The sequence below is a fragment of the Ips typographus genome, linkage group LG4, assembly GCF_016097725.1.
Source record: "Ips typographus isolate SLU linkage group LG4, UJ_Ityp_2.0, whole genome shotgun sequence".
Classification (NCBI taxonomy): domain Eukaryota; kingdom Metazoa; phylum Arthropoda; class Insecta; order Coleoptera; family Curculionidae; genus Ips; species Ips typographus.
In genome coordinates this window covers 8,525,134-8,549,877 of record NC_138425.1, presented here as the reverse complement: position 1 = coordinate 8,549,877, position 24,744 = coordinate 8,525,134, and the positions used below count along the sequence as shown (strand labels likewise).

At 35.4% G+C, this 24,744-nt stretch overlaps 5 protein-coding genes across 12 annotated transcripts; 2 read left to right on the top strand and 3 right to left on the bottom strand.

The window, feature by feature from the left end:
• Nucleotides 1-12: 12 nt before the first annotated feature.
• Nucleotides 13-3,737, bottom strand: LOC145727954 (mutS protein homolog 5-like). Its single transcript, XM_081977822.1, has 12 exons — nt 3,436-3,737; nt 2,732-2,960; nt 2,453-2,678; nt 2,227-2,400; nt 1,957-2,167; nt 1,701-1,902; nt 1,453-1,643; nt 1,287-1,332; nt 1,053-1,191; nt 632-998; nt 309-579; nt 13-260 (listed from the first exon to the last, which is right to left on the bottom strand). Exons 1-12 carry the CDS (start codon nt 3,610-3,612, stop codon nt 58-60), a joined length of 2,436 nt encoding a protein of 811 aa, XP_081833948.1. The 5' UTR covers nt 3,613-3,737; the 3' UTR covers nt 13-57.
• Nucleotides 3,738-3,864: 127 nt separating this feature from the next.
• Nucleotides 3,865-5,941, top strand: LOC145727958 (thioredoxin reductase 1, mitochondrial-like). 3 transcript variants are annotated; one of them, XM_081977831.1, is made up of 8 exons: nt 3,865-4,008; nt 4,066-4,286; nt 4,348-4,472; nt 4,532-4,912; nt 4,970-5,216; nt 5,273-5,411; nt 5,472-5,685; nt 5,742-5,941. In XM_081977831.1, exons 1-8 carry the CDS (start codon nt 3,954-3,956, stop codon nt 5,869-5,871), a joined length of 1,512 nt encoding a protein of 503 aa, XP_081833957.1. In that variant the 5' UTR covers nt 3,865-3,953; the 3' UTR covers nt 5,872-5,941. The 3 variants fall into 3 exon arrangements, with proteins under 3 accessions (XP_081833957.1, XP_081833956.1, XP_081833958.1); XM_081977830.1 differs by having other exon boundaries at nt 4,066-4,298; XM_081977832.1 differs by having other exon boundaries at nt 3,911-3,999; nt 4,066-4,298.
• Nucleotides 5,942-7,201: 1,260 nt separating this feature from the next.
• LOC145727957 (thioredoxin reductase 1, mitochondrial-like) lies at nt 7,202-13,150 on the bottom strand. Of its 4 annotated transcripts, XM_081977826.1 has the most exons (9): nt 13,017-13,150; nt 12,592-12,763; nt 9,735-9,952; nt 9,066-9,190; nt 8,632-9,009; nt 8,331-8,577; nt 8,134-8,272; nt 7,855-8,074; nt 7,202-7,799 (listed from the first exon to the last, which is right to left on the bottom strand). In XM_081977826.1, the coding sequence occupies exons 2-9, from the start codon at nt 12,743-12,745 to the stop codon at nt 7,670-7,672; spliced, it is 1,611 nt and encodes a 536-aa protein (XP_081833952.1). In that variant the 5' UTR covers nt 12,746-12,763; nt 13,017-13,150; the 3' UTR covers nt 7,202-7,669. The 4 variants fall into 4 exon arrangements, with proteins under 4 accessions (XP_081833952.1, XP_081833955.1, XP_081833953.1 ...); XM_081977829.1 differs by lacking the exons at nt 12,592-12,763; nt 13,017-13,150 and adding an exon at nt 11,569-11,730; XM_081977827.1 differs by lacking the exons at nt 12,592-12,763; nt 13,017-13,150 and adding an exon at nt 11,122-11,284.
• On the top strand, nt 11,363-15,280 carry LOC145727963 (C-signal-like). Of its 3 annotated transcripts, XM_081977843.1 has the most exons (6): nt 11,363-11,498; nt 13,288-13,339; nt 13,393-13,583; nt 13,635-13,784; nt 14,766-14,997; nt 15,095-15,280. In XM_081977843.1, exons 1-5 carry the CDS (start codon nt 11,373-11,375, stop codon nt 14,988-14,990), a joined length of 744 nt encoding a protein of 247 aa, XP_081833969.1. In that variant the 5' UTR covers nt 11,363-11,372; the 3' UTR covers nt 14,991-14,997; nt 15,095-15,280. The 3 variants fall into 3 exon arrangements, with proteins under 3 accessions (XP_081833969.1, XP_081833968.1, XP_081833970.1); XM_081977842.1 differs by having other exon boundaries at nt 14,766-15,119; XM_081977844.1 differs by lacking the exon at nt 11,363-11,498 and adding an exon at nt 11,774-11,870 and having other exon boundaries at nt 14,766-15,119.
• LOC145727774 (matrix metalloproteinase-2-like) lies at nt 14,992-24,657 on the bottom strand. The gene is made up of 12 exons (XM_081977597.1): nt 24,648-24,657; nt 24,422-24,597; nt 24,302-24,366; nt 23,198-24,194; nt 22,400-22,429; nt 17,137-17,289; nt 16,971-17,083; nt 16,442-16,917; nt 15,808-16,229; nt 15,487-15,755; nt 15,295-15,446; nt 14,992-15,239 (listed from the first exon to the last, which is right to left on the bottom strand). Exons 1-12 carry the CDS (start codon nt 24,655-24,657, stop codon nt 15,091-15,093), a joined length of 3,012 nt encoding a protein of 1,003 aa, XP_081833723.1. The 3' UTR covers nt 14,992-15,090.
• Nucleotides 24,658-24,744: the final 87 nt, after the last annotated feature.

Genomic DNA, 24,744 nt, shown 5'->3' with positions numbered 1-24,744 from the left:
ATTAAATCTGAATTTCAAAGAGTAACACAACTATTTAATAACAAACAAAACATAAGCTTAACTACATTCGTCTTCCTCTATCTCATTAACATTACTCAAGTCTAAACATTGGGTAAATTTTCTTTGAATATTAACAGAACACTGTGGTAGACTTGAAGTTCCACCTTGCTGCAAAAACTGAAAGTATTTTCTGGCTAAATTTGCTTGTTCCACTCCCTGAATAGCTTCGACTATATCGAAAGCAAAGCTTTTTGAAATCCCTACAAAAATTGTTTAGAATTTATGCCTTGTCGCGTTAATTTTCAAACCTTTCGAAATCTTATGTAAAAAACATAAAACTCCATTTTTAAAAGTGTGATCCATTTTGAAGTATTCCAAGTACCTATTCTCAGGCAACCAATTTGAGATTCTTTGCATGTGAGTAGAGACAAGTATATGAGGGCAGGAATCTCTTTGGTTTAGAAAGTTTTTCAAAAACGACGTCAAAAGAATCAATCCGTCATCGTCCAAAGTTCCGCGACCAAATTCATCCATTATAATTATGGAACTGGGTTTCCAGTAGTGGAGAGCTTGAGATGCCTGCATGTACCGTTTAAACTACATTTGTTTAATTAACTGCGGATAACAAAACCTGAGTGACTTCTGCCATAAAAGAGGACAATCGAACGACAGCAGCATCGGACGAGTGCATCAAACAATGAAAACTTTCCACCATTCCGATATTGGCTTTTTTAGCGGGAACGTAACACCCAACATGAGCTAAATAAATTGTTAGCAAAATTTGCTTCAAGAAAATGCTTTTGCCGCTGCCATTTGCTCCGGTGATAATTTTCACGTGACTGTGGGGTCCACCAGAAGAAAAATCGTTCGGCTCGAAGCTAGTAAGAATCTGTTCCATAAGGGGATGACGACTTTCAACAATTTCGTGTACGCGCTGATCGTTCAGTTCAGGTTTAACGTAATTGTTTTGTAGGGAGACTTTTGCCATGGCAATTAAACTGTAATTTTTTTTATGTCAAAAAAATTTGCTGACGTGAGACAGTATAGTTTACCAATCAATTTTTGCAATCACTTTCAGTGCCTCTCTAATGTCTTTGTTATACTTTAGGGTATAAGAAGAGAGTCGTCTTATAATCCGGTTCTCATGATCGATAATTTCAGAGTCTATATCGCCCAATCTTCTGTCTAATTCTACATAATATCACATTTTTTTATATTCGTATTACCGTAAATTCAGTCTTATGTTTACAATCTTTTTCATATTTTTGGAAAAAACATATACTTACCAACACACAGTGGATTCTTGTAATGAAGTATACCTCCAAGTGAAAACTGTAATCAAAATAATTGTCGTTACTTTCTGCATAAAGAAGGGAATTAATTTCATACCAATACTTTCAAACTATACAGAATTATCAAAAAAAAATCAAGCGCCTAGTTAAAAACACTTACCATAAATTGGTACCCCAAATATTGCAACTGTTCAGGATCACAATCCGGTTCCCATTCTTTGATCGTTATCTGATGCCCCATTTCAGGAAGATACGATATTTTACACTCGTTTATGTAATCCGGAAGTTCATTTACTGCTATTCTGGCAGCTGCTGTTATGTGTTTGGAAATATCCTGACGACGTAGCTGTTCTATTATAAAATTACAGACTCAGAGAAAAGATGTTGGATAAATCTCGAAAAACTAACTAGCATCAAGTTGTGGGTCTAAGCCGAACTTAATTACAGGTCTAGTGCATTTGCTGCCTGCGTTAAAGTCCAAAGCGTTGCTGATAGACTCTAGCAGCATTAATAAATGGTCCGTTATTTTCTGGTTTAATATCTCGAGCAACTCGGACTTTTCCCTAAAATGTCTGCAGATATCGTTGATGAAAATGGGATGGTATATCATCTAAAATTTTGAAGGAATTATATGTATTGTGGAAAGTGATGATAACTGAAATGCCTTATGCAAATTAATCCAGTCCTTGTTGGTGGCTCGAGAATTTTGAATTTTTCCCAAAATTCCACCCACAAACCCCACATTATCCAGTTGCTTAATATTGTCTTGGATGTTAATGATTAAATCTGTATTAGCAGGATTCTCCACAAACTTTATAAAATCCAGGCGTTGTTTTAGTTCTTGACGATCGTTGATAGGGGAAAGCAAGAGGTGACTATAGAACATTTTTAGTGTTTTAGTGATTATCAAGCAGGAAATGAGTAAGAAAAGTACCGTAAATAGATCTGTCCCATTTTTGATTTACATCCATACATAAATAACTTATAAACACTAAGACCTTCCCTGTTGCTATACTCTTGGCCACGTTTAAACCCGGCTTCATGGGACTTGGGCGAAAATATTTGCAATGCTTTGAAACTTTGATTGTCAATATGAACGTGGTGTTTCCTTGAACAATGCAATCAATTTTAAAAATTCTAAATTCAAACACACATCTTACAGTGTAACTTGGTTTATATGCAAGTAGTGATCTTCTGAATGGTTTACACCAAATTTTGACCAGTTTCTGTCTAAATAACTACATAAGGCACCAGAAGCCTGAACAGACAGTCTGTAGTCTAGATTTACAAAAGAACGAATTAAAATTTCTTGTTTTTGATCTTCCTCTTCCAACACGTTGGAAGCGAGTTTGATGTTCAAAATTATTCTTTTACACTCTTCGTACGCTGCAAAGTGTCAACAATCAGAACTACATTTTGGAGATAGTTAAAACTCGTACTATACTGCCTCAAAGACACCAGGAAGAAATTAGGTGGGATGCTCATTGTGGAAGAGGTGGTAGTAGTGGTATTGCTGCCATCAGAATTACGAATTTCAAGTAATGTTTGAACGTACGTTTCTGTAGGATAACCGAACGTAAGAATGTATTTTGGGGATGTTTCTCGTACGAGTGTTGCAGTTGACATGTATTGTGGAGCTGCATCTTCTATTTCTTCGTATATGTTCAGCTGTTGAAATATATTTTTATTGTAATCGTATTCATGTATTTGTTCGTTAGACTTAACTTAGAAGATTGTACGTCACAATCTGACCTTCTAAGCCAAACTTAACAAACTCGGCTTAAAGTATGAGGGCCCACATGGGGGTAAAGTTACTCAGTAAGTTAATATGATCCCTAAATAATGATTCCTTATTGAAACTTAAGGTAGCTTCAAGGAGTAAAAATAATAAATATTATGCGGCTACCTTAAGATTCAAGGAACCCTCAAGAAATTATTATTAATATGACCCTCCCTAAGAGCATACAGGGCTTAAGTAAACGTGTCAAATGTCAAACAAATTTGACAGCTAATACCACTTAACAAACGCTCGATTTTTTTTCTTTTTTGGACTTATTTTTATAAAGTGACTCTGATGAGCTCATGCAAGTTAAAATATAGCCACTATATCACCTTATAGAATTAAGTACCAAGTATAACTTACAGTTTTATCATCAAAGTTGTAATACGCAGCGCCTAAAGTGCCATTTTTGTTTAGCAAACACACAATGATGCCATGATCGCCCCCATTTTCCGATTGATCTTCTGCATCCGTATCATCTCTGGTATTTATGCTCGAAAACGAATACCTTTGTTGATAATCTGTAGTTTTCTTGTTCATTTTGTAAAGAATTCGCACAAATCGCGTTTTGAGACCTAAGCGTTTGACGGGAGAACTTAAAATGGCGAAGGCTCATTCGACAGCGTTAAGTCATCGATCCGTAAAGCGGTTTGACAGTTGGCACGTGATCATTTAATACATAGATGAATCAAAGCGGCACGTGACTGCTGCCCAATTATCACTCCAGGAAAAGAACTGATTTTTCGCAGTCTGTCATAAAAAATTACCAAATTTAAAAATTTGTTTTTAAAAATACTTGAAAAATGGAAATTTTAATTTAAAAGCAACCTTTGACAATGACACTGACTACCTAAAACTTAACATTAATTCACAAAACACGTATGACACAAAATCCAAATCCTCTTTCGTTTGCCTGTAACGCTAAATGTAATAAAGGTATAACCCAAAATCCCTCAAAAGCCATCAAACATCCGTAAATCCTTTAATAATCAGAAATGGAGTACCAATACGACCTTATCGTTCTTGGTGGTGGATCTGGTGGTCTGTCTACAGCAAAAGAGGCCGCCGCTCTAGGTGCTAAAGTTGTTGTATTAGATTTTGTTACCCCTACACCCATGGGCACCAAATGGGGTATTGGCGGTACTTGCGTGAATGTCGGATGTATTCCTAAAAAGCTGATGCACCAAGCTGCTCTACTTGGTGATCAACTTAAAGTATTAAATTTCGTTAGTTGGATTAAATTAGGTTTGGTTTTATATAAAGGTGATTCTATAGGACGCTCCATGTTTTGGATGGCAAGTTCCAGAAAATGTAAAGTTTGACTGGTTCGCTTTGAAGGAAGCTGTTCAAGATCATATAAAATCTGTTAATTGGCTTATCAAAACTGAACTTGTAGAACGGTACATTTGTGATAATTGCAAAGCAAATATGTATCTACCCTTGAATGATACAATTTCAGGAATATCAGATATATGCATGGAAGTGCCGTTTTTAGGGATTCCCACACAATTTTAGTAACTGGTCCAAAAATTCAGGAGGAAATTACTGGCAAATATATCTTGATAGCTGTGGGAGGCAGGCCAAATTATATGGATATACCTGGAGCGGTGGAGTATGGAATTACCAGTGACGATCTTTTCAGTTTGGACAAGGAACCTGGAAAAACGTTGATCTTAGGTGCCGGCTATATCGCTTTGGAGTGCGCCGGTTTTCTAAATGGTATTGGTTACGACGTTACCGTGATGAATCGAACGCAAGTTGCTTTGAGGCGATTTGACCAGCAAATGGCCCGTTTGCTTGTTCACGAATTAGAAGAAAGAGGCATTAAATTCCTTAATAAGTGAGTTTTTATTTTAAAATTAAGTTTCCAGTATCAAACCACAATATGATTTATTAGTTGCAAAGCTTTGTCCCTTACAAAAAGTTCTTCAGAAAAACTGACTGTAACTTGGACTGAAAAAGAGAATAATAAGGAATTTAGCGATAACTTTGACACTGTTATGTTTGCTATTGCTCGGACAGCTAAAACTCAAGAATTAGAGCTGGAAAAAGCTGGTGTCGTAATGACCAACGGACACAAAATCGATACCGTCAACGAACAGACTAACGTTCCTCATATTTATGCTGTAGGAGATGTTCTTAATGTAACCACACAGTTGAATTTTTTAATTTACAGTTTTTAACTAGCAAAAATTATTAGGATAAGCCAGAACTAACTCCAGTAGCCATATTAGCTGGGAAACTGATAGCTCGGAGATTATTCGATAAAAGCCAAGACTTTATGGATTATAATATTATCGGTTCCACTGTATTTACTCCGCTAGAGTATGGTTTTGTGGGTATATAAACATAGCACCTCTATTAAAGGTCATGTAATATGTGCATAAATCTTTAACAAGGTCTGAGTGAAGAAGAGTCACTAAATCAACATGGAGAGGGCAATATTGAAGTATACCACATGTATTACAAACCAATAGAGTTTGCTCTATCGAGACGATCCACAGACCATTGTTACCTTAAGGTTGTAACACTTCAAACCGGTGAAATACTCGGGATGCACTTCTTGGGATTAAACGCCGGTGAAGTTATCCAAGGGTTTGTAACTGCCTTGAAGTAGGTGTACTATCTAAGCAAAAATCAACAGCTTAATATAAGTTTATAATTTTTAGGTGTGGTTTAACGTGGGATAACCTGATGAGTACAGTGGGAGTGCACATTACAAATGCTCAGGAATTCACAAAATTGTCAGTAACAAAAAGGTCTAATGTAACGATAGACCCGTCTGTGTGTTGCAGTTAGTTTGTTATCACTATGTGAGGTGTTATTTATTTTACTTGTATGTTCATATAAATTAAGAGGTATTAAGGAATTTTGTTCATATCTATTAGTGTGAAAAGTATACAGGGTGATGGTATATTAGAAGGTATCTAGAGAACAACTCAATATTTTTCATTGCAATTTGGAGGGTAGCCTAGGTTGGGTCCAAACTCTCTTTCCTAAATATTTTGGACTTAACGGTGTTGCCAGGTCAGTGGGAAAGAACACCAACTTTTGATTTTCAATTAGAACACCCTGTTTTTAATTTCATTTTTGAATTCCTCGCAAGAAGGCTCGTAATTAATGTTAATACTTCCCTATATCTTGCACCGTTTCTTAGATATTTTATAAAAAATGGTGAATTTGTCAGCAAAACGGTGGTCTAAACTTTAATTAAATTCTCAAGTCCTGAAAGGTTTGCTGATGTGACCTTTTGTCCTCAGTTAGACAATACTACATGGTTGAAAAGCCCAGAGACAGAAAATGAAAAAAACCTACAGAGTGGTCAATATTTAACTTTTAGTCGGACAGATAAAAAATTGCTAAAAGTGCATTTAAAAAAACGAATTTCTGGCAGTTTTTCTATCTAGCCGACTTAAAGGTAAATATTGACCACCCTGTAGGTTTTTTCATTTTCAGTCTTTGAACTTTAATACCACGTCTAACTGAGAACAAAAGGTCACATAAGCAAACCTTTCAGAATTTAATTTATGTTTAGACTACCATTTTGCTGACAAATTCACCATTTTTATGAAATATTTAAGAAACGGTGCAAGATAGGTATAGGGAAGTATCAACATTAATTACTAGACTTCTTGCGAGGAATTCAAAAATGAGATTAGAAACAGCGTGTTCCATTTGAAAATCAAAAGTTGGTGTTCTGGCAACACCGCAAAGTTTAAAATATTTTAGATAGAGAGTTTGGACCCAACCTAGACTACACTCCAAATTTCATCGAAACATATTGAGTCGTTCTCTAGATACTTCTAATATACCATCACCGTGTATTTGGCGTTAAATACCGGATTCCGCGTAAAAACCGTCATATATTGATGGAACTGTTTTAAAAGCCTCTATTCATAGTATCTGGTCTGTGCAGACTAGCTTGTTCTTCTAATATGAATCTAAAATCTTACTTTGAGTACTATGTTGACACTAATCCTGAACGAACTTGAATGACTTAAATATTCAAGTTTTAAGTAGAATTTATAAACAAGAGTAAAACTATACGTCAAAATGAACGTAAAGGTCTTCTGCAAAGCTGAAACATAAAATTATTAAGCATAAAAGGATTACAAACTATAGAAACTACTGAGCATGAAGGTACTTTTAATTTCCATTTAAAAAACGAAGTAGGGTGTAACAATCTCAAATTTAAGTAATCTCACCATTATTGTAAAATTTGAAAACTACAAAAATATCATCCATGTAAACTAGACACCAAGTATCACGCACAGATTAAATCTTAAACCTAAAACAAGGATGTGTATAATTTAGAAAACAATATAAAATTTAATAAAGGCTTTGCCCAACCATTAAATAGTTAAGGGAGTGGAATGCAGCAATTAGAAAAACACAAACAATTATACTGTTGTAAACAATCGTTGAGCTAGAAAATAAGCATTGCAACGAAAACTTATTCCGCCCTGATTCGTAAATGTTTTTGTAAAACGAGAAATCGGCAAGTGCAACAATCCGAAATTAATAGTCTTAATCATATAATTTTACTTGTAAAAGTGTAATTCGTGAATAAAACAGGCCAAATGTGAAGTGTATAAATTTAACTGCAGCACGATGCAGGGTTGGGATCTTTGCCTGATCGTTTTGTGATGTTTATCCTAGTGAACTCTTCGGCGATAGTCGGATGGATGCCTACTGTGCTCATCAAAGCGTTTACGGTCAAATTGCACCTGGAAAACAACCATATTTAGTTTTTTGATTACGTCATTCTACTTTCCAAATTACTTGATGGCTGCAGCAAATCCTTGAATCACTTCGCCCGCTTGGGGTCCAATAAAGTGCATTCCCAACACCTTCTGCTCACCTTCCCTTAATGCGACTACCTTCAAATAGCAGTGAGTAATGCCTTTTTGAGGAATAAAGAATTCTGTTGGCTTGTAATATGCGTGATAGATTTCGACGTTGTCTTCGCCAAACCTGCTGATTGCTGTTTCTTCACTCAGTCCTAAATCAATCATCCTTTTAATGATAATTTGACCAGAAATAATTGAAGGGTGATTGTACCTACTGCACCGTATTCTAATGGAGTGAACACGGTAGTTGCTATATTTTCATAGTCCATATTGACTGTACCGTTGCCGAACAACCTCCTAGAGAGCAGTCGGCCAGCGTGAATAGCCACAGGCGTAAGCTCAGGTTTTTTCTGTCAATAAAATCACGTAAAATAACATACATTACCATCTCCAACTAACTAATCTTACATATAAAACATCCCCTACAGCAAAGATGTGCGGTACATTCGTTTGCTCATTAACTGCATCGATTTTCTCTCCATCCTCAGCAACCTTCACACCAGCATTCTCGAGTTTCAACTCTTTGGTCAGCCCTCGACGACCGATGGCGAACAAAATCGTATCAAACTCATCGCTAAACTCCTGCTTTGAGTCATCAACCCAAGTCACTTTCAATTTACCAGAATCTAATTTCTCCACTGATTTGGGAACGCTCCTGTAACTCATACAGGTCACAACCTCTTTCTCTACTTAAACTAAAATAACTTACTTGCGCAAAAACTTAACACCTTTGTCCTCCATTTCAGCTACAACAATATTAGCCATCTGCTGGTCAAATCCACGCAAAGGAATCGACCTGATCATCACAGTAGCATCGTAACCCAGGCCTTTCAAAAAGCCGGCGCATTCTAGACCAATATAACCCGCTCCGATAATCACAGTTTTGCCGGGTTCCCGGTCTAGACTGAAAATGTCATCACTGGTGATGCCATACTCAACAGCTCCCGGAATGTCTGAGTAACGAGGTCGGCCACCAACAGCAATTAAAAAATAACGGGCTTTCAATAATCTTTCGCCTTGTTTAGTGGTGGTTTGCACAGTGTGAGCATCCTTGAAAGTGCCTAATCCATTGATGTATTCTACTTTTCTATATAATATCATATCATAAATTAGTTAAAGCCTAGTTTTTCTAGAATAACTTACTTGTCCCTAAGATCTACTCTGGTAACCCAATTTACTGATTTAATATGAGCCTGCACTGCATCTTTCAACGTTTCCCAACTGTGGCTAATGTTATCGCCTACTTGCCATCCATAACTTTTTGCATCCTATAATTAGAATGCACTTTAGGAAGCAAGTCAAGGAATGCTTGATATGTAAGTAAATTGCAATGAAGCAAAACGCGAATATGAATAGACACTCTCCAATTAATTAAAGATTAAGTGTCAGGGCTTCCACCAAGATTGCCTGTTAAAAAACCCTATCAATTTGCAATCAATGACATTAAAGAACAAATCAGAGTTGAATCAATAAAGTTAAACAATTAACAATTTGTGACCAGGAGCAGTAGCTATTCAGGGTCAGGGTGTTCTAAATAACTAAACATCTTATCCAAAAATATGATCAACAAAGTATGAACATTCCGTGTTTTGAATACTCATATATCAGTCACATTATCTGAATTGGTAAACCACTATTGATCCACTAGAGTTAAAAAAAACTGACCTCAATCCAGCTAATAATTTCTGTATACACTTGGTTCAATTCAATTACAGATTTCCATCAAAGAAACATTACATATTAATTATTATCTGTGAGGTGTATTTTTAGGCTTTGTTGTCTAATCTCTAAGTTGCCATCAAAAAAACTTACATGAATAGCTTCTCCTAATAAAGCGGCTTGATGCATCAATTTCTTGGGGATGCAGCCGACGTTTACACAGGTACCCCCCAAGCCCCATTTAGTGCCTAAAGGTGTGGGAGTCACATAATCAAGAACTGCAACCTTTGCTCCAAGAGTGGTGGCTTCTTTGGCGGCCGCTAATCCTCCTGACCCACCGCCGATGACGACGAGATCGTAATCATAATCACCTGAAGATCAAAAAGAAAATTTTATATATCAGTTATCAAGTGTAGTGTAATTATTAGGTTCAGCTCAGTAAATCAATATTACCAGTGGGAAGATCATTTGGTGGCAATTGGCTGAGCCTAGTTTTACATAAATCAGTTTTTATAGAGCCGTCTGCCATATAAGTAATTAAAGTTATCTAACTTTTTCTTTTTGGTTGTGACAGTTTTATTTGTCAAATTACTGAAAGATGTCCTCAATATACCTAGTGTTATGAAATGAAATACTGGCTGGAACACTATTTATTATTCATTAATTCAGGGAATTTCCATAATGTTTCTAATGGTTTTTTATTTTAGCCCTAATCAATAATAATAATAGTCCTTTATTTTTACCAATCATCATGTGGTGAAGTCAATTTTATTCAAGTTTTATATTTTTAAAAGCCACTTTAATATGGTGGGTTACAGATGTGTAATGTTTAATGCTTATTTACACAAACTTTATTTTAAGCAGTGAAAATACACATTAAAACCAATGCATTTTCATCAAAACGGTAAGAGATTCATACTTGTCCCAAGTTGCACAATTTATAAACTAATATATGCTAAACAGAATTTGTACATTTTGTATGATATCCTCTTAACTATTAGGATGTTTTAATAAAAACTTGACCACCTTGCCCTTAACTTCCCTATTCATCCTTTGGCTATATTTATCTACTAAACCCATAGGTGTGGCTAAGTAAACATCAAATAGAACTACTCCTACACAATAAAATCCTCCTCTCTCCAAAATGAGTTGTAGCCTTCAAAGAATCAAATACCCACAGTGAAAAGAACATTACAATTTTAAAGTACCTAGTGAAGCTAGAAACATGCAGTAAATGAATAAAATAGTAGATAACGTAGATGTAGAGTACTACAAACACTTGAGTATTTAAAATTGAATATAACTGGAGGTTTACAAAAAAATAAAACTAGTTATATGTTTGTGACAATTTAACATTTTGTGGTCCTTTGACATGATTTTTAGCCCTGCATGGTTGGTTCAAGTTAAACAAGATTAGAAAGTGAAAAAATCACAGTGTATCCTACATCTATTTCAAGGTTATACATCACATTGCATCACTACCACCACTTCACCTAGCAGAAATTGGGATCAATGTCGCAATTATGATACTTTTACTTACTCGCTGATTTAGCGCAACTGGCGTAACGGACTTGAGCGGGTTCCAGGTATTTAAATAACGCAAATTTTGCATTTCGAACCGTACAGGCACTAGCAAATCTGACATTTTTAAAACAAAATACTGACGCCATGATAATGATGACATTGACAGTTAAACAGATGTTCGAGCGACAAGCCACGGCTGACTGCTAGATGTTTTTGGTTCTGAAATAATTTCACTTGGAGGCAATTAACCGAAAGTTAACTGGCGATATGAAATCGATCCTAATAACCGGGTGCAATCGCGGTTTAGGCCTAGGACTGGTGAAACAAATTGTGAATTTAGCAAATCCGCCCAAATACGTTATAGCAACCTGCCGGAATATCGAGAAGGCCACGGTAAGTGGACTTTGCTTTTAGGTTAGGTTTTCACTCAATATTTAAATTGAATTTAAAACTACAAGATTACCTATGGGCGCCATTTAACTCTACTATACACTGCAATCACTAAAATAGTTGAAAAACTACACTGAATTCGTCGGCCAAACCGTGAAAACTGGGAAACAATCACGTCTCACTTTATCTTACTCGCTGACCGACCGTGCCCGACCGTCAAACGTCAAATACAAAAAATCGGAGAGTTACCGCTTTTTAATGACGTCGGCCCGAATACACGCGGCTGCAATGTTGCCGTTATTGTCCTTAAATTTTCTGAATAGTTGCTTATCATTGTTCCTTGATACAGTGTTGGTGCAATTTTGTGTAATTTTGGTAATTAATATAAATTAATTTTTAACTTGACCCAATACATCAGCACATAATCAGCAGTAAACGCGAAAAAACGTTTTGACAAAAATTATGTTGTTCAAAATAATGTTCATCTAGTCTTTGGCAATAGAAATGATTATATTGACTTCTTGTGACAGCACTGCCTTCTTTATGTTAGGTTGGCACCCTGTATAGTAAATTTTCAATTTATACTTTAATATTTTTGTCTGTCCATTTAACTACCAATTGCTTTTCAAAACTTTATTGAAATTTGAAATGGTTAAACAAGCACACAAATTGTCTTTGACTTTGAATTATACAATTCTTTTTAATATTATAATATTCTAATACTCATTACTGGTTTTTTAAACCAGCACTTTTTCTAAATTACTAAACTTGATTAAAATTTTTAATGAAGTAAATGCAATTAAAAACGGTATACATTATACACATTAGACATTATTTAATTGTTAATGCAAAATAAACAAATTTTGCAATAAATATAAATTGCTAATGCAAAAAGCCTTATAAACAGGCTCTAAGAAGACGTTAGAATTTCTAATAAGAATAACATTGAGTTTGGGCGAATATGATTTGTGTGAAATTCATGATCTTGACTTAAAAAACTAAATCTTTGGTTTCTGTAATGGTGTAGTAAAATAATCATTATTTAACATAAAAAGGTGAAATCTGCTTACAAAACCATGAAAAAAAAATTACTTACCGTTAATATCATTCTGTGTTGTTTGCTTTGGTTCACGTTCAGACTCATTAGTCACATTACCATTGCGATTTTCACTGGTTTTTGTTGTTGAACTAGGCTTGGATTTCGATTTAGTGTCGTACGACTTTGATTTCGATGATTTCCAGCACGGCATCTTGTAACTCTCACAACACTATAAAATACACGGATCAAACTATGAACGTGCTCATCCGACGTCTTCGAAGATGATAATAAATTGCAATAACCCATCGGGTGAATAATCACAATCTGTAGTAAAAATTACATCACTGGTGGAAATAACATGTAGGTAGAATAAGTTATGGTGTGTGCAAATTACAAGGAAGGTTATTAAGTCAAGGTCGAGGTTTTTGCTAATTAATGTAAATAAGTAATTTGATTGATTTTAGATAACTCAAAAAACTTACAATATGTAGCAGAAAATTGGTTATCTAACACTCACAGCTTGCAAGACATTGTTATCACTAATGGAACCCAGTAAATTGACACCTTAAACCATAAGCTCGTCAGAACCGGGCAATTACTTTGATAAATAATTACAGCATCATTAACTTGGGTGCGAAACCAATTAATTGGATATCGATAAGAAAAAAGTTCATTCCTATACCTTACGTAGCACGTATCCACTAATCCACCTAAGATAAATTGTATTCACAAATAATGTTATTATATTTTTAGGAACTCCGAGATTTAGCTGGACAACACCAAAATGTTCATCTGATGCAGCTGGGTAAGTCCCAAATAAGCCCAAAGGCTACAAGTTAATGCTATTTTTTGAAAAAGATGTTCGAAATACTAATACTTTCGAACAATTTGCCAAAGAATTAGAAGGTATAGTAGGTCAAGAAGGGTTGAACGTATTGTTCAACAATGCAGGATACGCCCCAAAATCTACCAGAATTAATTTCGTCAAAGCGGAACAACTCTCTGAAACCTTTGCAGTTAACACCATAGGACCTATAATGCTGACCAAGGTTTTACAGACTTTAATCAGTTGTGTTAATAATATAAATATTATTTTTTAGACTTTGCTACCCGCTCTAAAGAAAGCTGTAGCTTATCATTCTAGTGAACCTTTTGGTAGCCGAAAAGCGGCTGTCGTCAATATGACCTCGGTATTAGGATCAATAGAATTAAACAATGATGGTGGATTATATCCTTATCGATGTTCTAAGGTAATTACGGACCACTTAATTGGGTTAATTATTAAGGATTATATTGCCTACATTTACAGTGTTGCCAATTGCATGATTATATAGTCACTTAGCTAAAAAATGCGGTGCAATTGATCAACATGTAAAGGTCAATGCGTAGTGAATATAGTTTGGATATTTTACTTTAGTTAAATATTAGTTTCTTTTATTAGACTTGAAATTTGTTTCAATACAATTTAGACAAAACTGTAAATTAAGAAACTCATAAAAGCGATAAAGGATAATAATTTACACTTCAGATGCTGACGTCATACAGGATCATGTCCTTTAATTCCTGCTATCTCATGCTGATTAATTTATCGACAAGTATGATGAAACAGCCGAGCAACAGTTTTACGACTTCCTCCTTTGTAAAATTGCTAAGGATAACGTTTTGTTTATTGATATGCACTGGATTAAAAATAATGGAGATAAGCTGTTTAAAGGATAACACACACTGAAGTATATTTATTACTAAAATTGGTATATAATCCACTTTTTGCGTGGTCTGTTTAATTTCGCATCCTTGAAGGATAATTTAGCTTGGCAGGACATCAGGCTATTCAAATTCTACGATAACTGAGAATGAGTGTGCAAAAATTAACGATAAAGTATATTTTTAGACTCGATAACAAACTGGTTCTCAAAGGATAATGTGTTTGTCATTTTCAATGTTTCATTATATATTTTTCTCACATAACCACAAAGGATATTATCCTTAATTATTGACCTTGTAGTTTATTCTGACTGTTTACTGATTATATTTTAGAATGACGAGCATTTCGGTGAATAAATCATGAGTGTACTTTCTTTTTGACTGTACTTCTTCTTTGACTTTGTTCTTCTCTTGGGTATCAAAAATTAATTTTGTTGTTCGAGAAAAATTAAGTTAGAGTTAATTTATCATTATTCAAGAATTATGAGTAATACTAAACCATCTACTAAACTATCATACATTTTTAGGCTGCTATTAATATGGCAACAAAATCTCTAAGCTTAGACCTAAAACCTGAAGGAATCTTGGTTACTTGCGTTCATCCCGGATGGGTGAAAACCGACATGGGAACCAACATCGCTCCCATGACAGTTGAATCCAGTTGTTCTAGTCTAGTAAAGTTTGTAACCAATCTAGAGGAAAAACACTGTGGAAAATTCTTCCAGTGGGACGGAAAGGAACTTCCTTGGTGAATCCGTTGTAAGAATATTTATATTTTAAAAATTTTACTGTTTATAATGTTGTTTATATTTATGATTTTTATAAATATTCATTAAACTAAGTTGAAGAGTTTTAGGAGCCAAATAAACGGTTTATTAAGACCGGATCTTCTTCACATCCTAGCCAAACAGATGCCGCTGGCATTGGTGAGTTATCAGTTGGTTTGATCCAGTTGTTGTCAAATGTCCAATATAAATGCTCCTTGAAGAAGTATGTAATTTCTGAAAGTACATTTAACTCAATACAACTACTATAACTAAAATTAGATTTTTAAACCTTTCCAGGTAGTTGCAGCGTCCAAGTTATTAGGGATTCCCCCCCATCTTTCCATTCCCATAGGATAACCTTCATCCATGATTCCACTAGATTCATTGTACCTCCAAAATCGATCATTTTTGTAGATGTAGGTTTTACCTAATTTGCGGAAACTAAGCTTTACTTGATACAAAATGTTTAGTTAAGTAATACCATTTTCTATCCCATGTTTGAACTGCATCGACACTATCGAGATAGTCAGGGAGACCATAATAGGTCAAAGGCTGTGGACTATTTTCCACAAACTCGAAACCGTTAAATATCCAAATTTGATTGCTAGTAAACAAAACAATATTCCCATTTGGTTTTTGGTAGGCGGCGTCTATTTTTCTCACCGATTTAGGCAGACCGGGAAACATTAGCCGGATTGTGGTTGGATATCCCGGGTATATAATACCTTGGTCTTCCAACCTCCACAAATACTAAAAATAATTTTCCATCACAAGGTTTTTGGTACCTACATACTAAACTCACGTCATCTTTGAAGAAGAACAGTTCTCCTCGAAGAGTGGCAACTGCATCAAAATACCCCTGACAAATATAAGGCATACTGGGGGAGTTATTAACAAGACCAGGATTGTGAGGGTCGTGTTTCTTATGGTCATCTACAGATTCATTGTCTTCTTCGTTTACATTTTTGTCGTCATCTTCCGGTGGATTGTTGGTTGGTTCGTTTTGGTGATGATGGTGATTATGGTAGTGATGGTGGTGATGAGGACGATGAGGAGAGCCCCTAGGTCCAAACCAAGGATTACGTCTTTTTGTAGATTCAGTAGTGGGTTCACTTTTTGGATTATCGTAGATTGGAGTAGTAGATGTGGTGGTAGTTGGTGTGGTTCTTGGTTCAGTTGGAGGGTTATATTGGTGTGTGTCCTCGTCATCTAATGTTCGTTGAACTTTGCAAATAAAAAAAAGTCAGTAAATGTAATTGTTTTTTTAATATTGGAGAATCAACTTTCATTTGTGTCGTTTTGATGGAGGCTTAAATATCATTTACGTAGCCGTATTTAATACCAATTCAATTGTGTCACTAATAAACTTCAACATTCTGTGTGTCTCCATATGATTTTTTTTTAGAAATAAGTTGATGTCTCGTTATTATACTTACTGTACAAGTTATACATTCCCAAAATATCATCATAATCCAGTAAATTATTCGAATCTTCCTCCCATCCTTTATAATAAGGAAACATGACCGAAGTGGGTACTGTAGAGTGTGACAGTCCAAGAGAATGCCCCAATTCGTGCAAGGCGACTGTAAAGAAGTCGGTGCCTTGGACACCTTCCTGCCTTTCTTGATCGGTTAAGTCAACCCAGCTCTCATCATCATCAAAATGAATATCTCCTTCCAAGCCAGGTGTTTCGGAATTTCCAGGAAAAAATGCGTGTGCCAGTACCATTCCTGACCCATCAAACGGATAGCTATCACCATGATATCCTCTACTAAAACCCACGATAATATCCGCATCGGGGGTGGATGATCTAGAAAATGTTAGTCGTGCATAACCTCCCCAAACGTCCAGAGCTCTTTGAATGTTTCGGGCTACTGTTTCCTCACCGAGTCTTGATGACCAATTTGAAATGCTGAATAATTGGTAAACTTAATTTTACCTTCAATTTCTACAAAATGTACTTACTAGTAAGTAATATGTCGTTTGTTCCATCCCGCAATTACACTAAATCTTTTGCGGCGTTTTGAATACCTATCTGTTACTATATCAGGAACTCCGCATCTTGGAGAAGCCATCAGCTAAAATTTAAAATTTCATATCATCATAACCTTCTGGGGATGATAAAAGGTACCTTTAAAGTGTTGTTATCGATTATTCCAGTTTCTTCAATGGCGCCGAACCTTTGTAAGTTTTTTATAATGGCGTGCAAGTTTTCTTCGGAATAGATTGCCTCCGATTGTCCATTGTCATCCACCAGATAACCGTATTGCTTCATAAATTTCAACTGCAACAAATTAACTTTTTACATACGATTGATTTTAATTTATTTTATATTAAGTGAGATGCTAAAAGGAGGTAGAAAAAAGAATGGGTTTTCTCTCTGCTTAGAGTAATTTAACGAACTGTAAACAGTTCTCTTAAATATAGTGGGAGAGTAATAATAATAATAATAATTTTAGTACAACCAATAACAAGTCTAAAACTTTGATTTATATCACACAAGCTTTAGTATTACTCTTTTCTTGTAATTCTGTACGTTCTAAATTTTTAGATCACACGCACACACCCTGTATAAGACCAGAGCAATGTTCGTCAACACTATTTCAGTCACAAAAAACTAATAAAATATGATAATGTATGTACATGTACGTTGTAAGTAATGACCCTGATATTATCTATTTCTACAGTCCTTAATGTTAGTTAGTTAGTTAGTTAGTCTTCTTTATTTCTAATTATGGTCACAATACATTTCCTGTAACTACAAAAAACATACATGAAAACACAAAAAGAAACAGCGTCATTTTAAGAATGAGTGTACACCTAATAGTCTCTTACATAATCCCTGATACAATATGGCTCTAAATTAATTAACATCTGTTTTACCTTTCTTTTAAAAAGTTTCTCATTTCTTTCTAATTTTAAATCATTTTGTAATGTATTAAAAAGCTTCAAACAGGCATAATATGGATTTTTTTCGGTTATAGTTAATCTGTGTATCGGATAATTTACATTTACGCTTCGAGTGTTATAACTATGATGTACCTCCAGATCAAACATACTTTTGTTTTTGAAAAAGAAAACTATACATTCATAAATATATAGTCCCCACACCGTCAGAATGCCATTAGCTTTGAAAACCCCCCTGCAGCTCTCCCTGTATCCCATTTTCTTGACTATTCTAAGTGCTCGTTTTTGTAAAACAAAAATTTTTTCCATTAAGCTATTAGAACCCCAAAATATTATCCCATACTTGAGCACAGATTCAAAGTTTGCGTAATATAGGATTTTTAATGTTCTTTCATTCATGTATTTCGCAGTGACTCGTATGCCATAGCAAACTGAACTAAGCTTTTTGTTTAACTCTAAAATATGATTTGACCAGTTTAGGAATTCATCCAAGTGAATTCCAAGAAATTTGGTATGTTCTACTAGCTCTGTATTTGATTGTCCAAAAGTTAGTGTTCCAGGTTTTTCAATTTTGAATTGTTTTGTTCTAAAGAGTAGAACCTTTGTTTTATTATTATTAAGTAATAATCTGTTACTTTTAAACCAATCTTGTGCTCTGCAAAATAAGTTTTCTCCCGATAGTGCTAGGCTTTCTACATTTCTTCCCCCTGTCAATAAATTCGTATCATCGGCATAACACGTCACATGCTCATTTTCTGAAAGCAGAATGTTGCTTAGGTCATTAAGAAATACAATGAATAAAATAGGTCCCAATATGCTTCCCTGTGCAATTTCAATTTTATTTTCCTTCAGACTTGAGAAATAATTTTGTCCATTTTTTAATATTTTAACTTTTTGTTGCCTATTAGTTAAATATGATGAAAACAAATGTAATGTTTGACCTCGCACACCGTAAGCCTTAAGTTTTCTAAGCAACATATCTGGGTCAACACAGTCGTACGCCCTTGACAGGTCCAAGAAGATGCCAATCGCCAGGTTACCTTTTTCCATACTTTCTAATATCCGTTTTGTAAAGTTAAATATTGCAGTCTGCGTGGACCTTCCAGGCACATAACCATGCTGATTTAAGCTCAATAAATTACAATGCTTGAAAAAATCTATCAACCGTTTACACATACATAATTCAAAAATTTTTGAAAAAGCCGGCAACAAACTAATAGGCCTGTAGTTTTCCATCAAATCCGCATTTCCTTTTTTAAATAAAGGCTTAATCAACGCTATCTTTAATTGCTCTGGAAATATACCATGTTTGAAGGAATTATTAATTATATGGCAAAGCACATCTTTAACAACCGGAATAGCTGGTTTGATGATGCTAGTAGGTAGGTCGTCAATCCCACTACTATGCTTATTTTTTATTTTTGCTGACAATTCACATAACTCCTGAGTGGACATCTTTCTAAGAAACATAGACTGGTCATTCTCCCTAATGCTGCAGTTAAAGGGGATGGTGTTTAATTGTTTTAAAATATCTGGAACAATTGAAAGCAAGTAGTTATTATATTCGTTGGGAATATCTTCCGGATCGCCCTTAATTGCAGTTTCAGGAAAATTATTATTCTGTCCAGTTATCTCTCTGCAAATCCTCCACATACATTTATTCTTGTTGTCTGATAATCTTAGCTTATGTTCATATTCCTCAGACCGCACTGCTTTTAATATTTGGTCATATTCTTTTTTAGTTTTGTTGTAGCTCTCTTTAAAATCATTATTAACTCTGGACAAAGACAACAGTAAGTCCAATCTATTTTTACATTCACTGATTCTGGGATTCTTGTGTTTGATTTTATATTTTTGATTGGTATTTACTAATTTTAAAGGAAAACAGAAATTAAATATTCTGATAAAATCATTTAAAAAGGTGCACCACTGCATGTTTACTTCGTTCTTTGGTATTTTATAGACAAGTTCCCAGTTTTGCTCTTTTAAATATTTAAAGAAATTATTTTTATTCTCACTTGAAAAAAATCTTTTGTATTCCATATTTTTTTCAAAGGTTTTCTTTATCTTAAAAGTTACTTTTTGCGCAGTGTGATCTGAGGTAGATGTATGTAGCACGGCACTATGTACAATATTGTTAAAGTTTACAAATATATTGTCTATACAAGAGCTAGAATTTTTACTAATTCTAGTGTTCTCAAAAATTGTTTGTTTCAATCCAAACGACTCCAACAGGTCACCAAAGTCTCCCTTAGCTGTATTACTTTTCAGCATTTCCACATTAAAATCGCCAGCAACAATAACGCGCTTGTTCTCCTTCATTACAGCACTAAGTAAGGATTCAAAGCGGTCAAAGAATATCTCTATGCTTGCACCTGAAGGTCTATATACTGATAGTACCAAAACTAATTCACCTTGTAGGTCACATTCTGTTGCAGCTATTTCGATCTGATATTTTATCGAAACTTTGGAATATTTTTTTTGCGTTTTGCATTTTATGCTTTTATGCACATATACTGCACTCCCCCCATGCTTATTTAATTCACGACAATAACTTGCAATTAAATTGAAATTCTTCAAAGACATATATTTGAGTTGTTCTTCTGATTTCCAATGCTCTGTAATGCACAATATCCTACATTCAGGGTGGTCCCCAAGCATGTCGTTTAGTATATCTACTGAATTCCCGAGTGATTGCACGTTCTGATGTATAATGCTAATATTTTCAAAAAATTTCTTGTATGACGTGTTTTCCCCTTGTTCAGTTACTGAAAAACCGTGCTATAGTTAATATTATTTTTGTACCTTAAAAGTCTTCGCTGATACACTGGGCAGATTCTCATATCTCTAGCAGAGTGGTTAGTATCTTCCAGTTTCATTTTGACACAATTCGGGCATCGTAGAACTAATTCAGTACACTCACTTGACTTGTGCTCCGCTCCACATTTATGGCAACACTCTTTTTGTGAACAATACTTTGCTACATGGTCAAAACCGGCACATTGAAAGCACATGGCTAGGTTGTAATACTCCTTCACGTAAACTGTCAATAAGTTAAAATAAACCGTACCTCTTTTTAAGAACCACTTTGAGATGGCGGGAGGGGCTTGTAAAATCCAATTTTCTTTATTAATGTTTTTACACTGTCTCTTCGTGACCACTTTAATTTTATCCCGAACACTTGTTTGTAGCTCTGATTCAACTTCGTCATTTAGCCTAATCAGTTCTTCTATAAATTCTTCTTCAGAAAAGCCTTTTTCAATCCCGGTGATCATGAACATAGGATCATTTATTAGTTTTTCTTTTGCATTGATATCTTCTATTTTTTGTATTGCTGCCTGTAGTTGCTCCTGTTGGACATTACTGTGACTTTCAACAATTATTGTTCCACTTTTCGTTTGTTTTACGTTTTTGAATGCTCCACCTATCTCTTTTACATTAACGTTTTGTTTAAGCTTTTTCATGGCTTCTTTTGGATCTGTGACATTTGGAACGTTTATCATTGTTTCGTATCTTCTTGATGTTTTTGGAGTTGTCCATTCCTTTTCATCTTGTTTTTCTAAGGTAGATTCTTGATTTACGTTTGTTTTTGGAACAGAGCCGGCAATTTTTGCATACGTTATATTTTCTTGGTTGTGATTCCGAGGTCCCATTTCAAAAGTTTTCTGCATTTCAGACTGAAAGAGTAACTTACTTCTGAGTTGTACATTTTCTTTTTCAATTTGACCTTGCTTGAAAACCAACAAAGCAAATATTTTACATATTTGTGAGTGAGCCCTTTTCATAGAATTTTGCGAAAATTCGTCTTGTCCTTGCCCTATGACGGCGGCAAAAATATCCAAAGCAGCATAAAATTCGGAAATTTTTTCCTCGGAGATAACACATTCTTCCGTTTTTCCTGCATCTCCATAATTTTCTGCTTGGTTGTTACTAGTACTGGTTTCCTCACGTTGTCGCTTTTTGCCTGTCTGTTCTGGACTCAATTCAGATCGTGGTCTTTTATTTTTATTTTTATCTCCCATACATATACCGCTTTGCAACTTTTTATCCTCCCCTCGTATCTTGTGGTCACTGGTTTGTATACATTTGGCCTTGTTTATGTTTACGTCGCTTATCAGTGGTCTCTTGATATCGTCGGTTCCTATTATTTGCCTGATTTGAAATGCTGATAAATTAACGTTTCCTAGTGAGTTACTTCGCGTTTTAACTCCACTTACAGGGTTCATGTTGGTCTTCTTTTTCACTGATGTCTTCTCACCGTCACTAGCAGCCTCCATGATAAATTTTATTCACTAAGACTTACTAAAAACTATGAAAAACGAAGAAAAACTGAGAGCACTTCGATATACGTGTATTCACGTTGGTCGCCTTAACTTAAATCCTAGTTAGTGTAAAATAGTAACTAATCACCCAAATATACTCATTTCTCTCGACGAGACAATATTTTGATATCAACATTTTGGTGAACTAAACATAACGTTACTTACCGCATTGTCTGAAGGAACTCGACTTTCATACTAAACTCCATGTTTTCCAGGAGGTAAACCCTCCAAACACACGTTAGAAATACTCAACACAAGAACCAATAGAAACCCACGCATTGTTCATTCACATGCACAGTTATAAAATAGTGCGAATCCCGATTAGAAAATATGGTTTTGAATTAATTATCGATAATGAAACATTGTACTTATAAATGCGGCAGTATTGTTTAGATTTTTTTTTTTGGTGAAATTGTTAGTCAACCAATGAATAACCCTGAACTGAGGCAACTTTTAATGCCGTCCAAACAAAAGTTGAATGATGATGGAAGTAGCTTTATTTACAAATCGCTTGGAGCGCATTGGTGGGATTTTACAATATCGGTTCTAGGAAGACTTTCTTACGAACATGGGCGATATGTGAAGGAACTTTGAAAAGACGAGAAGTGAATCATGTTTGGGGAAACCAGTCTAAATGCAAATAAATATATTGTAGTGTGTCGGCTTTTAAGAGACCGTTGCGGTATTAATAAGCGTTTTTCAGGTCACTTCCTGTGTAAAGTGTGGCACCAATTTGGAGTTTATTGATGTAGGTTGCTAATGCAATAAATACAAAAACCAAAACCGTCATAGATTATCTTGTGGGATAAATTTAGAGGTGAACTCATAAAAAACCCAGTAACCAAAAATTAATTTATTCATAGCTTAATACTTAACTTTTAGGTAGATTGGTTCATTATCACCATACTAAAAAAACATTATCACTTTACTTACTTTACTTTACTTTTCGTGTCCGGTTCATACACTCATTTTCCAATAATTAGCGGCCGCTATGGCCTTGTCATTTCCAATAAGCAAGTCCTCCATACTGCAGGGCTGTTTAAGCATGGGGCAGACCAACAGGTGATTCGGGTCCTGGATTGCACCACAGTCGCATCTTGTGTCTTCATTGTCCGGGAGTAGTCCCCATTTAGCCATGTTCGTCCTACATCTCGGGACTCCGACTCTCATTCGGTTTAGGGTCCTCCATACCGGATAAGGGCATTGGCTTCCAGAAGCAATTTCCTCGTTTACATTTTGTTCCCGACCAAGCTCCTCCCTCCACTCATCAGTGCGATTTTTCTCCGCCGTACCCTCCAGTTCTTTAGTTCGAAAAAGGAAACTTTTTCTAGACCTGAGACGTTTATTTGGTGGTTGGTGACCATGCAGAGGGTGTCTTTGGTCGTTTTGTTGTTTTTTTCTTTCAATGTTGGTAGCAACCTCGCGTCGAATATGTGGTGGGGCGATTCCAATTAGGGGATAGAGTTTTTGAACAGGGGTGGGTTTTAGGCATCCAGTCACTATCCGTGCTGTCTCATTTACGGCTGTATCGACGTGTTTTGCATGTTTTGAAGCACTCCAGACCGGAGCTGCATATTCAGCAGCTGATACACATAAGGCCAAGGCGGATGTTCTTAAGGTTTGTGGGTCCGCTCCCCAAAATCTATTTGTCAATTTCCTAAGGATGTTGTTGCGCGCGCTTACTTTGGCCTTTGTATTTATGCAATGTTGCTTAAAACATAATGTACGGTCCAGAGTAACGCCTAGGTATTTGGGTGCTTGAAAATGTTGCAGTTGTATTCCACGCCAAACAATGTTTAGCTCTCGCTTTGCATATTTGTTGTTGAGGTGGAAAGCGCAGATCTGCGTTTTGCTGGGGTTTGATCTAAGGTGATTAGAGTCGTAGTAGGCAGACAATTCCTCCAAGGCCTCTGACAGTTTGGCTTCCACCTTTCTCTCCTTCCTTCCTCTTCTATTATCACTTTAAATCAACTTTAGTCTTCATCAAACTTTAGTTTCATAGTATAAAAACGTAGGTAAGTTTACCATATTAAAACTAAAACTTAAACTAGTTAAGAGGAACAAAACCCTAGTTTTCGAAGCAATTCCTCGATTTCTTTGTAAACTGTAGGGTCTAACACAGTTCCTGGGATCTGCAAGTTCCACAAATATAATACAAAAACCCTTTCCGCTATAAAATAATAGCACCTTTTTCAGTTTGTTCCTGGCTAAATCTGCAATTGATTTCCTGCAAATCTTCCCGGATCTGGTGGTTGGTAAAGCTTTTACTCCAACAGCCAATCTGAAAGCTGCAACTGGTCCCATGTGTTCCCTAACCATATTTACCAATTCCTGAGCTATCAGGTACTCGTTAAGGTTTGCATCTGAAAGTTACTGTAAATATAAACTAAGACATAAAACGTGGGAGACTAACCTTCTTTCATGACAAAAAGACACAAAGGTATTTCGTTTTTGATTTTGTCCGGAACGGACACAACGCATGCATTACATATATCTGGATGAGACAAGAC

What these genes read in the sequence shown, in the direction of transcription:
- LOC145727958 (XM_081977830.1), top strand. Translation starts at nt 3,954, where the DNA reads ATGACACAAAATCCAAATCCTCTTTCGTTTGCCTGTAACGCTAAATGT. An exon ending in TAACGCTAAATGTAATAAAG is followed by an intron (nt 4,009 to 4,065) that starts GTATAACCCAAA and finishes TTTAATAATCAG; the next exon opens with AAATGGAGTACCAATACGAC. An exon ending in AAAACTGAACTTGTAGAACG is followed by an intron (nt 4,473 to 4,531) that starts GTACATTTGTGA and finishes ATACAATTTCAG; the next exon opens with GAATATCAGATATATGCATG.
- LOC145727963 (XM_081977843.1), top strand. Translation starts at nt 11,373, where the DNA reads ATGAAATCGATCCTAATAACCGGGTGCAATCGCGGTTTAGGCCTAGGA. An exon ending in TGTTCATCTGATGCAGCTGG is followed by an intron (nt 13,340 to 13,392) that starts GTAAGTCCCAAA and finishes TTTTTGAAAAAG; the next exon opens with ATGTTCGAAATACTAATACT. An exon ending in GACCTATAATGCTGACCAAG is followed by an intron (nt 13,584 to 13,634) that starts GTTTTACAGACT and finishes ATTATTTTTTAG; the next exon opens with ACTTTGCTACCCGCTCTAAA.
- LOC145727954 (XM_081977822.1), bottom strand. Translation starts at nt 3,612, where the DNA reads ATGAACAAGAAAACTACAGATTATCAACAAAGGTATTCGTTTTCGAGC. An exon ending in ACAACTTTGATGATAAAACT is followed by an intron (nt 2,961 to 3,435) that starts GTAAGTTATACT and finishes ATATTTCAACAG; the next exon opens with CTGAACATATACGAAGAAAT. An exon ending in CATATAAACCAAGTTACACT is followed by an intron (nt 2,401 to 2,452) that starts GTAAGATGTGTG and finishes GCATTGTTCAAG; the next exon opens with GAAACACCACGTTCATATTG.
- LOC145727774 (XM_081977597.1), bottom strand. An exon ending in AAACGACATATTACTTACTA is followed by an intron (nt 16,918 to 16,970) that starts GTAAGTACATTT and finishes CCAATTATTCAG; the next exon opens with CATTTCAAATTGGTCATCAA. An exon ending in GGGAATGTATAACTTGTACA is followed by an intron (nt 16,230 to 16,441) that starts GTAAGTATAATA and finishes TTATTTGCAAAG; the next exon opens with TTCAACGAACATTAGATGAC.
- LOC145727957 (XM_081977826.1), bottom strand. Translation starts at nt 12,745, where the DNA reads ATGCCGTGCTGGAAATCATCGAAATCAAAGTCGTACGACACTAAATCG. An exon ending in GGTGTTAAGTTTTTGCGCAA is followed by an intron (nt 8,578 to 8,631) that starts GTAAGTTATTTT and finishes TATGAGTTACAG; the next exon opens with GAGCGTTCCCAAATCAGTGG. An exon ending in GGATTTGCTGCAGCCATCAA is followed by an intron (nt 7,800 to 7,854) that starts GTAATTTGGAAA and finishes GTTGTTTTCCAG; the next exon opens with GTGCAATTTGACCGTAAACG.